This window comes from Triticum urartu, chromosome 2 (assembly GCF_003073215.2).
Source record: "Triticum urartu cultivar G1812 chromosome 2, Tu2.1, whole genome shotgun sequence".
Classification (NCBI taxonomy): domain Eukaryota; kingdom Viridiplantae; phylum Streptophyta; class Magnoliopsida; order Poales; family Poaceae; genus Triticum; species Triticum urartu.
In genome coordinates this window covers 733,560,616-733,573,158 of record NC_053023.1, presented here as the reverse complement: position 1 = coordinate 733,573,158, position 12,543 = coordinate 733,560,616, and the positions used below count along the sequence as shown (strand labels likewise).

General features: G+C 47.5%; 1 protein-coding gene across 1 annotated transcript; it reads right to left on the bottom strand.

The window, feature by feature from the left end:
• Positions 1 to 1,859: 1,859 nt before the first annotated feature.
• LOC125534485 (2-methylpropanoate--CoA ligase CCL4-like) lies at positions 1,860 to 4,031 on the bottom strand. Its single transcript, XM_048697696.1, has 2 exons — positions 3,726 to 4,031; positions 1,860 to 3,594 (listed from the first exon to the last, which is right to left on the bottom strand). The coding sequence occupies exons 1-2, from the start codon at positions 3,969 to 3,971 to the stop codon at positions 2,116 to 2,118; spliced, it is 1,725 nt and encodes a 574-aa protein (XP_048553653.1). The 5' UTR covers positions 3,972 to 4,031; the 3' UTR covers positions 1,860 to 2,115.
• Positions 4,032 to 12,543: the final 8,512 nt, after the last annotated feature.

The window sequence follows — 12,543 nt, the reverse complement described above, 5'->3', positions numbered from 1 at the left end:
ATTTACAAGCGCCAACAGGTGGCAAGGATTGAAGAGAAATGAAAGGAAAGAGAGAGACTCCAGAAAGGGGATGATAAGCCGGGGTCCCCAAATGGGTGCTGTAAGCACTTCACACCAGCAATTCTCCATTGCCCCAAGGTTGCGCTAATGATTTGGATCAAGCTGTTAACTGGAGCAATTTTCCCGTTGAAAACTCTCCTGTTTCTCTCCAGCCACACCTCCTAGACCACAATCATCATCACCGCTTTCATGCCCTTACGGTATCTATCCTCCGCTCTCTTCATGTACTGCGCCGACCGCCGAGACCAGGCGGCCAGGTTGTAGGATCAAGAGCGCTGCAGCCCGTCCATGTACTGATACGTTTTCATATTTGCAGTGACACCGGGCAATCCCAAAAAAGATGGACAGACGTCTCGAGGTTCCGACATCATAGCTGGCAAAAATATTCATTTGGACAGTACGTTCAATTTTGCGAGTTGTGTTTCGTTATTTTAATGTGATGATAATTTAGCTTCCTTGATGCAAAACATCGGAGGACGCATTTATTTTATGCTTTGGGAGATCATCAAACTAAAACATCACATTCTATTTTACAGGTCTGCCGTGCTATTGTCGAACATGTGTTTTTAGTTGGGCTCCAATGATGTGTGTCCATTGAAAATTAGTACTACCGGTTATTAACATAATAGTATGGGATTTTTTTGTTATAATAGAAATGTATGTTTGGGCACTGAGTCTCTCTTGAGTAAAACACGATCCAGAAGGCTCTTAAAAATTAAAAGGGGTAAAAACAGACAATATTGTCACTAAATGGGGTAATTCGGATGAAAATTTGTTAAATGGGGTAACTAATGTCAAAAATGCTAAATTAGGGGGTAAAAACTGGAATTCACTAAAAAAAAGTATGTATTTGATTGATGCAAATCTTGCAAAGAACAGGATCCTCATAGTTCTTCATAAGTTCTCATAAATCTTGGGAAAAACACAAGTTTTCATGTAATCATCGTAACAGAAGTAGCCACAGGTTGTTTGGGAGCAGAGCAACAGACGCAAGACGGCCACCCACACCATACAAGACTATCAGTAGGTTTCTCTGTCCTCCTCCAGGAGGAAGTTCTTGTCGATCGAGAGAACTCATGTAGTTTGTTCACTTGCGGTAAAGAATGTCATAGACTCATAGGGGCTACGCCTACACATCAAGGTCAAAGCATGGGCGCGTCATCGCTTCCTTACTCCTGCATGACAGGCTTCTCTCGTACAGCCATTCAGAACTACAGCTACAAAAGATAACAGAACTTGTTTGTAAACCAAAGTATAACTAACAGGAACTAATGTTACCTTAAACATATTGTCTACAACTTTCTAAGAATCTCAAGTCAAAACATACACATATCCTTTTACAACGAAGTTGAGCTCCTGAGACAAACGTGAAGACACTAGGTTATGTATGTAATTAAAGCTATACCATGAAGAGAATGTCTGCAGGAGTCTATGCTGACTGATGCATTATGCTCAATTATGTTCATAGTGAGTTTAGTGTTAGCAGCAAGAACTTATAGCAGTTAGATGATGCCCATAATGTAGCAAAACAATTGAAAGCAAAACTACAATCATCAAGAACAACATAAAACATGGCAAACTGAACATTTTATACAACTTTGAAAGAATGAACCATTCTAGTTCCCTACCCATGTAGTAATACCAATGACTTCTTAAGTTGGATTGGTCCTGCACTCTGCACCATCTTATGTGTTTATTATTTTCTTTAAGCCATAGTTCACCTGTTAATTTTTAGGAGATGGTTGAATGTTTTGAAAAAAAAATAATCGATGGTAGTGTTGTTATCCAGCAAAATCTGATGAGGCAGCATGAGTTCAGTTAATTTTCAGAACAAAGAATACAGACTATTGTTGGAAAGTAGTATTCTTCCTTCTGTCCTGATATAAATGATTTTAGCCCACCACTACTAATTCGGAAATACCAAAACATGCCCAATCAAGTCCAAGTTCTCCAGTGATATCTAGAACGTCTTATATTTGTAGCACTTTGCCCACCCACAAAGCAAAAGGGATGAAAATTCAGAGACAAGCACTTTGCCCATCGCCATGCCGTACACTACATCTTGCTGCTGCTACCCCTGCGAGTGGGGCCCATCTCCCGGGCGAGCTTCCGGAGCACGTACTTCTGGACCTTGCCGGTGGATGTCTTGGGCAGCTCGGTGCTGAACACCACGGTCTTGGGCACCATGTACCCCGCCATGCGCTTCCGGCTCCACGCGATCACCTCGGCCGCGGTCACCGCGCCTGCCGCGCCTTCCTTCAAGCTCACGAATGCGCATGGTGTCTCCCCCCAGAACTCGTCCGGCCGCGCCACCACCGCCGCCTCGCTCACCGCTGGGTGGCCGTAGAGCATGGATTCCACCTCCACGCTGCTGATGTTCTCCCCGCCGCTGATGATCACGTCCTTGGACCGGTCACGGATCTCGAGGTAACCGTCCGGGTGCATCACCCCGACGTCACCCGTGTAGAACCACCCGTCGTCCCGGATTGCCGCCTTTGTGGCCTCGCTGTCGTTGAGGTAGCCCAACATGACGCACCCGCCGCGGAGCACGATCTCGCCCATGGTGGAGCCGTCCCGCGGCACGCTGCGGCCGGTCTCGCCGTCCAGGATGTCCACCTCGGCCATGCCGGGGGTGCGCACGCCTTGCCTCGCCTTGAGCCGCGCGCGCTCCGACGCCGGCAGCTTGTTCCACTCGCCCTTCCACGCGCAGGACACGACGTGGCCTCCAGTCTCCGTCAGCCCGTACCCGTGGCTGACCTCAAAGCCCAATGCCTCCGCACGATGCAGCACCGCAGCGGGCGGCGGCGAGCCGGCAGTCATGATCCGTATCTTCCCTGGCAGTGGCCTTCTCACGTCCTCTGGCGCGTTGGCCAGCATGCTGAGCACGACCGGCGCTCCACAGAGGTGCGTGACGCCGTGATCCGTGATGGCGGAGTAGACATCCCTGGCGTCGACGCGGCGGAGGCAGACATTGGTGCCGCCCAGCGCGGCCATCCCCCAGGGGAAGCTCCACCCATTGGCGTGGAACATGGGCAGCGTCCACAGGAACGTCGGCCGCGGCGGCACCGCCCAGTCCACGAGCGTCACCATGGTGACCAAGAAGATCCCGCGGTGGCAGTGCACGACCCCCTTGGGCGCAGCCGTTGTGCCGGAGGTGTAGTTGAGCACCAGCGGGTCCCACTCGCTGGCCGGCCGGACCCACTTGAACTCCGGATCGCCCATCTCGAGGAGCCTCTCGTACGTCAGATCCGTGGCCGGGGCCGGAGGGAACCGATCCTTCTCGTGGTCGTGGGTATCCTCGACGAGCACGACGCGCGGTGCGGCGTGGCCCGGCGGCAGGAGCCGGAGCGCGTCGTCGAGGAGCGGGAGCAGTGCCGGGTCGACGAAGACGAGCCTGGAGCCGGAGTGGCGGAGCAGGACGGCGACCGTGCGCGCGTCAAGGCGCGTGTTGATGGTGTTGAGCACGGCGCCGCTCATGGGCACGCCGAAGTGCGCCTCGTACATGGCCGGCACGTTCGGCAGCAGCACGGACACCTGAAGCAGTTGGTTCACGCCATGGATCATCATGCACCAACCGAATTCATGAACTCCGGTGACGAAGAACAGACACGCTACAAAATCACAAGGTGTTTGTGAAAACGACGACGGGTGGATGGTTTACTTACGACGTCGCGGCGGGAGACGCCGAGGGAGGCGAGCGCGGAGGCGAGGCGGAGGCAGCGGCGGTAGGTCTGGGACCAGGTGAAGACGGTGCCGTGGTAGACGACGGAGGGGCAGTCGGCGAACACGGTGGCGGCGCGCTCCAGGAAGCCGAGCGGCGTGAGCGGGCAGGAGTTGGCCGGGTTCGCGCCGAGCTTCTCCATGTTCGCTGCGCATGCAGCTCGTGGATGGCTTTCGGTGCGATGCAACATGCAAGAAAGCCAGGTAGCTAGGTGGTCGCACGCCCACCAACCGTGTGGGGTGGCATGGGACGGTCAGGCAAACACTGGTGATAAATGCTGGATCGCTACTACGTTTACAGCAGAAGAGGACACGCCGTTTTCGTCGGTCTCTGCATTTTGTGTGTGAACTACTCCGTAAACAATATAAGAGCGTTTAGATCATACGGAGGGAGTAGTTCACATGCGACGAGCTCCTCCTTTATGAATTCGTTCATCTTTTTATTTTTTTACAGGCGGGCATGTTCGTCTTGCCTACTCTTGTTTTCTAGCGCTCGGTTTCTGACATCTTAGCCACGTTTTTTTATCGTTTGGTTTGTTATTAGTCATGTGGTCATCTATCCACATATACTCACTCTGTTTTGTAATGTAGTGTATATAGATTTTTAGAAAAGTCCAACCATGTAAGCTTTGTTCAAGTTTGTGAAGAAAAACATTTACATATAGAATGCCAAACATATATCACTAGATTCATCATAAGATGTACTTTCATATTTTTATATTTTTGATATTGTAGATATAAATAGTTTTATTTATAAACTTGGTCTAAGTTTACAAAGTTTGATTTTTTTAATCTATAAGCACTACATTATGAAGAAAAATGAGACCGTCCCAGGGCTAAACCTTGTTGGCTCTTTTTTATAGGAGTAAACTCCATGAGCACCACGCGCTAGAGCCGAGGCTTGAACGCGGGCGAGCTGACAGCTAACCTAACTGCCCAGCCAATGGGTCGACGCCCCATTCTCATACGCACTATATTATGAAAGGGAGGGAGTAATATAATCTCTTTGCTGGCATGGGCTGTTTTTTCTTTCTTTAAAAGGCCTTCAACGACATGACACATTTCTGTAAGAGTGTGACGCGCAATTGCTAAAGGTCACATGTTAGTTGTGCATGTCTACTACTCCTAGAAGATTAAGTGCCACGTTCACGCAACTTGCATATGGAAACAAAATAGTAACAAACGTTTTAGTTGGATTGGGATTCGTAAAAGGAAGCATGCAACCCTATTTTCTTATCCTACATCCTTTGAACACAACTTATTTTCTTGGCAAATCATATGTTTTTCACTTTTGTGATGTCCTGCAAATGCACATGGTTTAATTGTAACCTTTTCGAAGTAATAGTATCGATCCTACGTGAAGCATGTGAATCAATCTTTTGCCTCTTGAATGGTTTACATGTTGTGCCCGCAAGTTGAGAGTGATCCAAAGCACTAGTAATGTGATGAAAACGGTGTAGCGAATATAAAAGTAAGTTGCGAAAATAAAGTTCTGTAACAAGGATTTCGAACAAGAGTTTCGAAACTGAAAGGGTTAAGGCGTCCCTGAGAGTCTGGATTCTTCACTAGTGTGTATCTATAGCGGTGCCTAAACACAATGCTACGTTGGATGTCTAAGCCACTTTGCATATTTTTATTTGTGGGCAGAGCCGGTACAGATACATGCATGCACGCGACAACCTTTGTATCACATATGCCACCACCGTTCTTCTCCACTCCGGTTACCAAACGGTGATTAAGGGGAAAAAGGTCCCCGTGGACACATCCTAAAGGGGGTATTTGTTTTATCCCCTGATGCAATGGTCAGGGACTAAGGGAGATAGGGCCTGCGACGCACCTACTTCCACAACCAGCCGGTCTGCCAACAGTAATAACTTTCCGTCCAAAATTGGCATAGTTGGATGGTCGACTTCCCCCAACATCAAGAAGACTATTAACATAAACATGCAAAGAGGATATTAAATCCTAATATCAAACAATCTATTACAGCAAGGGTTCATTCATATCCCCGAGAACTAAGGGAATTACTCACACATGGACCCAACAGACATCATAAAGGTGATGATGGTAAACATGAATGGGTTAAACACGTAACACGCAAGTTGATCCAGTAGGGTTCCTGAGGTTACAACGAGATGGATGTGGATGATGATAATGATGATGATGATGATGATGATGATGATCTTGTAGCGCTTCATGTGTTTGGTGGTGAAGACGTCGATCTCCCCCTTTGTCAATCCCCCCTACGGATCGCTCCCAAGGCTAGGCTTCCTTCTTCTACACGAGTTTCTGGTGTCTCCTCGCATCTGATCTCCAATCCAATTCAACGGGCCGGGTGAAAATAGTCGACGACATGGTTCCCCATGCGCCTTTCCTCCGGTCACTTTGCTTTATTCTTTTATGGTAGATGACTATCACATTAAATAAAGAGATTCCACTATAATTCTCTCGGAATCCTATCATATACTTTTTTGCTCCACAAGTGTCCCCTGAGGAAAAACAACAAAAAAGGTGCACGGACGCGGTAAAACTCCACAAAGCCTATCAGGTAGGCACAAAAATAACCACCAAAAGTATCATGTAATTTGAACTTACCAACTCCCCAAGCTTAAAGGTTTGCTTGTCCCTGAGAAAGTGCCCCAGCTTGTAGGAGAGGTCATCTTTATTATGAGCTGCGGATATCAGAAATGAATGAGTTCGTTAAGGAATTTAAGAATTTGCATTGTATGATTACTTCTATTGTCCACTACCATATCTCCACTCTAGTTAGATGAGCATGAAAGCTTCCACACCTTACCATCTATCGTTTAAAACACGCTTTCCAACTCTAAGTGACAATTCAACCGTCTTTCAGCCGAACAAGTTACCCCGATTTTTTTTTAGAAAAGATAATTTTGTATTCCCCTTTTTCTTTAAGAGCCGAGTGTAACGCCCACGATGCGGCTATATCTCCCACGTGTCGAAGCACGACTTAGAGGCATAACCGCATTGTAAGCAATGTCGCAAGAGGGGTAATCTTTACACATCCCATGTACTGAATAAGGAAAGAGGTACATAGTTGGCTTACAATGGCCACTTCACACAATACATGAATAAAGCATTACATCAATCATATACAATCAAGGTCCGACTATGGAACCAAAATAAAAGAAGACTACCCCAAATGCTACACAGATCCCCGATCGTCCCAACTGGGCTCCACTACTGATCAACTGAAAGCGGAACAACAAAACGAACACGAACTCCATCGAGCTCCCCCTTGAGCTTGGTTGCGTCACCTGCACGATATCAACGACACCTGCAAACTGGTTTTGGAAGTATCTGTGAGTCACGGGGACTCAGCAATCTCACACCCTCGCGATCAAGACTATTTAAGCTTATGGGTAGGTAAAAGGTATGAGGTCGAGCTGCAGCAAGCACTAGCATATATGGTGGCTAACTTACGCAAATGAGAGCGAGAAGAGAAGGCAAAGCACGATCGTGAACTAGAAGTGATCAAGAAGTGATCCTGAACTACTAACGTTCAAGCATAACTCCAACACCGTGTTCACTTCCCGGACCCCGCCGAGAAGAGACCATCACGGTTACACACGCGATTGCTGCATTTTAATTAAGATAAGTTTCAGGTTTTCTACAACCGGACATTAACAAATTCCCATCTGCCCATAACCGCGGGCACGACTTTCGAAAGTTCAAAACCCTGCAGGGGTGTCCCAACTTAGCCCATCACAAGCTCTCACGGTCAACGAAGGATATTCCTTCTCCCAAGGAAGACCCGATCAGGCTCGGAATCCCGGTTACAAGACATTTCGACAATGGTAAAACAAGACCAGCAAAGCCACCCGATGTGCCGACAATCCTGATAGGAGCTGCACATATCTCATTCTCAGGGCAACACCGGATGAGACATCCTATGAGTAAAACCAACCCTCAAGTTTCCTCGAGGTGGCCCCGCAGTCTACTCAGTTCGGACCAACACTTAGAGAAGCACTGGCCCCCGTGGGGGGGGGGGGGGGGTTAAATAAAGATGACCCTTGAGTCTGCAGACCCAAGGGAAGGTGGTAGGTTGTTAGTGCAAATGGTAAAACCAAGGTTGGGCCTTGCTGGAGGAGTTTTATTCAAAGCGAACTGTCAAGGGGTTCCTATTATAACCCGACGCGTAAGGAACACAAAATCAAGGAACATAACACCAGTATGACGGAAACTAGGGCGGCAAGAGTGGAACAAAACACCAGGCATAAGACCGAGCCTTCCACCCTTTACCCAGTATATAGATGCATTAAGTAAATAAGATATATTGTGATATCCCAACAAGTATCCATGTTCCAACATGGAACAAACTCCAATCTTCACCTGCAACTAGCAACGCTATAAGAGGGGCTGAGCAAAGCGGTAACATAGCCAAACAACGGTTTGTAGGACAAGGTGGGTTAGAGGCTTGACATGGCAATATGGGAGACATGATAAAGACTGTTGGGTAACGTTGCAGAAAACAAAAAATTTCCTACTCGTTTCACCAAGATCATCTAGGAGTTCATCTAGCAACGAGTCATTGGATGCATCTACATACCTTTGTAGATGGCGCACGGAAGCGTTCAAAAGAACGGTGATGATGTAGTCGAACTCGACGTGATCCAAATCACCGATGACCAAGCGCCGAACGGACGGCACCTCCGCGTTCAACACTCGTACGGGACGGGAGACGTCTCCTCCTTCTTGATCGAGCAAGGGGAGGAGGAGAGGTTGATGAAGATCCAGCAGCACGACGGCGTGGTGATGGATGCAGGGCGTCACAGTAGCAGGGCTTCGCCTATACTACGAGGGAGAGACGTAACGGGGAGAGAGGGAGGTGCCAAAGCTCAGGTCTAAAGTCCTCCCCTCTCCTCAACTATACATAGGGGTGCCAAGGGGGGGCACCGGCCCTAGTAGATGGATCTACTAGGGGGGGCGGCGGCCAAGGGTGGGGGGCTTGCCCCCCAAGCAAGGGGGCGCCCCCTCTAGGGTTCCCCCCCAACCCTAGGCGCATGGGCCCTTGGGGGGTGGCGCCCCAGCCCACTTTGGGCTGGGTTCCCTCCCACTTCAGCCCATGGGGCCCCCGGGATAGGTGGCCCCACCCGGTGGACCCCCGGGACCCTTCCGGTGGTCCCGGTACAATACCGGTGACCCCGAAACTTGTCCCGATGGCCGAAACAGCACTTCCTATATATAATTCTTTACCTCCGGACCATTACGGAACTCCTCGTGACATCCGGGATCTCATCCGAGACTCCGAACAACATTCGGGTTACTGCATATACATATCTTCACAACCCTAGCGTCACCGAACCTTAAGTGTGTAAACCCTACGGGTTCGGGAGACAAGCAGACATGACCGAGACGACTCTCCGGTCAATAACCAACAGAGGGATCTGGATACCCATGTTGGCTCCCACATGCTCCACGATGATCTCATCGGATGAACCACGATGTCAAGGATTCAATCAACCCCGTATGCAATTCCCTTTGTCAATCGATATGTTACTTGCCCGAGATTCGATCGTCGGTATCCCAATACCTCGTTCAATCTCGTTACCGGCAAGTCACTTTACTCGTACCGTAATGCATGATCCCGTGACCAGACACTTGGTCACTTTGAGCTCATTATGATGATGCATTACCGAGTGGGCCCAGTGATACCTCTCCGTCATACGGAGTGACAAATCCCAGTCTTGATCCATGTCAACCCAACAGACACTTTCGGAGATACCCGTAGTCTACCTTTATAGTCACCCAGTTACGTTGTGACGTTTGGTATACCCAAAGCACTCCTACGGTATCCGGGAGTTACACGATCTCATGGTCTAAGGAAAAGACACTTTGACATTGGAAAACTCTAGCAAACGAACTATACGATCTTGTGCTATGTTTAGGATTGGGTCTTGTCCATCACATCATTCTCCTAATGATGTGATCTCGTTATCATCGTTATCAATGACATCCAATGTCCATAGTCAGGAAACCATGACTATCTGTTGATCAACGAGCTAGTCAACTAGAGGCTTACTAGGGACATGTTGGTGTCTGTTATTCACACATGTATTACGATTTCCGGATAACACAATTATAGCATGAATAAAGACAATTATCATGAATAAGGAAATATAATAATAATGCTTTTATTATTGCCTCTAGGGCATATTTCCAACAGTCTCCCACTTGCACTAGAGTCAATAATCTAGTTACATTGTGATGAATCGAACACCCATGGAATTCTGGTGTTGATCATGTTTTGCTCTAGGGAGAGGTTTAGTCAACGGATCTGCTACATTCAGGTCCGTATGTATTTACAAATCTCTATGTCTCCATCTTGAACATTTTCACGAATGGAGTTGAAGCGACGCTTGATATGCCTTTCTCTTGTGAAACCTGGGCTCCTTGGCAGCAATAGCTCCAGTGTTGTCACAGAAGATTGATCGCCCCGACGCATTGGGTATGACTCCTAGGTCGGATGATGAACTCCTTCACCCATATTGCTTCATGTGCTGCCTCCGAGGCTGCCATGTACTCCGCTTCACATGTAGATCCCGCCACAACGCTTTGCTTGCAACTGCACCAGCTTACTGCCCCACCATTCAAAATATACACGTATCCGGTTTGTGACTTAGAGTCATCCAGATCTGTGTCGAAGCTAGCGTCGACGTAACCCTTTACGACGAGCTCTTCGTCACCTCCATAAACGAGAAACATGTCCTTAGTCCTTTTCAGGTACTTCAGGATATTCTTGACCGCTGTCCAGTGTTCCTTGCCGGGATTACTTTGGTACTCTTCCTACCAAACTTACGGCAAGGTTTACATCAGGTCTGGTACACAGCATGGCATACATAATAGAACCTATGGCTGATGCATAGGGGATGACGCTCATCTCTTCTATATCTTCTGCCGTGGTCGGACATTGAGCTGAGCTCAATTTCATACCTTGTAACACAGGCAAGAACCCCTTCTTAGATATCCATATTGAACTTCTTCAATATCTTATCAAGGTATGTGCTTTGTGAAAGACCTATGAGGCGTCTCGATCTATCTCTATAGATTTTGATGCCTAATATATAAGCAGCTTCTCCAAGGTCCTTCATTGAAAAACTCTTATTCAAGTAGGCCTTGATGCTGTCCAAGAGTTCTATATCATTTCCCATCAAAGTATGTCATCTACATATAATATGAGAAATGCTACAGAGCTCCCACTCACTTTCTTGTAAACGCAGGCTTCTCCATAAGTCTGTAAACCCAAACGCTTTGATCATCTCATCAAAGCGAAGTTCCAACTCCGAGATGCTTGCACCAGCCCATAAATCGAGCGTTGGAGCTTGCACACCTTGTCAGCATTCTTAGGATCGACAAAACCTTCCGGCTGCATCATATACAATTCTTCCTTAAGGAAACCATTAAGGAATGCCGTTTTGACGTCCATTTGCCATATCTCATAATCGTAGAATGCGGCAATTGCTAACATGATTCGGACGGACTTTAGCTTCGCTACCGGTGAGAAAGTCTCATCGTAGTCAACCCCTTGAACTTGTCGATAACCCTTAGCGACAAGTCGAGCTTTATAGATGGTCACATTACCATCCGCGTCTGTCTTCTTCTTAAAGATCCATTTATTTTCTATGGCTCGCCGTTCAACGGGCAAGTCAGTCAAAGTCCATACTTCATTTTCATACATGGATCCTATCTCGGATTTCATGGCTTCTAGCCATTTGTCGGAATCCGGGCCCGCCATCGCTTCTTCATAGTTCGAAGGTTCACCGTTGTCTAACAACATGATTTCCAAGACAGGGTTTGCCGTACCACTCTGGTGCGGACCTTCGAATTTCAGTAGGAGCTTGATCAGAAGTATCTTGATCATTATCATTAACTTCCTCTCTAGTCGGTGCAGGCACCTCAGGAACATTTTCTTGAGTTGCGCCATTTACCGGTTCAAGAGGTAATACTTCATCAAGCTCGACTTTCCTCCCACTTACTTCTTTCGAGAGAAACTCTTTCTCTAGAAAGGACCCATTCTTGGCAACAAAGATCTTGCCTTCGGATCTGAGGTAGAAGGTGTACCCAACAGTTTCTTTTGGGTATCCTATGAAGACGCATTTTTCCGACTTGGGTTCGAGTTTTTCAGGTTGAAGTTTCCTGACATAAGCATCGCATCCCCAAACTTTCAGAAACGACAACTTAGGTTTCTTACCAAACCATAATTCAAACGGTGTCGTCTCAACGGATTTCGACGGAGCCCTATTTAAAGTGAATGCGGCAGTCTCTAAAGCATAGCCCCAAAAAGATAGCGGTAAATCAGTAAGAGACATCATAGACCGCACCATATCCAATAGAGTGCGATTACGACGTTCGGACACACCGTTACGCTGAGGTGTTCCAGGCGGCGTGAGTTGTGAAACTATTCCACATTTTCTTAAGTGTGTGCCAAATTCGTGACTCAAGTATTCTCCTCCACGATCTGATCGTAGAAACTTGATTTTCCTGTCACGTTGATTCTCAACCTCATTCTGAAATTCCTTGAACTTTTCAAAGGTTTCAGACTTGTGTTTCATTAAGTAGACATACCCATATCTACTCAAGTCATCAGTGAGGGTGAGAACATAACGATAGCCACCGCGAGCCTCAACACTCATTGGACCGCACACATCAGTATGTATGATTTCCAATAAGTTGGTTGCTCGCTCCATTGTTCCTGAGAACGGAGTCTTGGTCATTTTACCCATGAGGCATGGTTCGCACGTG

Excerpts from the sequence above, each read along its gene's own strand:
- LOC125534485 (XM_048697696.1), bottom strand. The coding sequence starts at position 3,971 with ATGTTGCATCGCACCGAAAGCCATCCACGAGCTGCATGCGCAGCGAAC. Across the intron at positions 3,595-3,725 it reads GCGTCTCCCGCCGCGACGTC|GTGTCCGTGCTGCTGCCGAA; the intron begins GTAAGTAAACCA and ends CAACTGCTTCAG.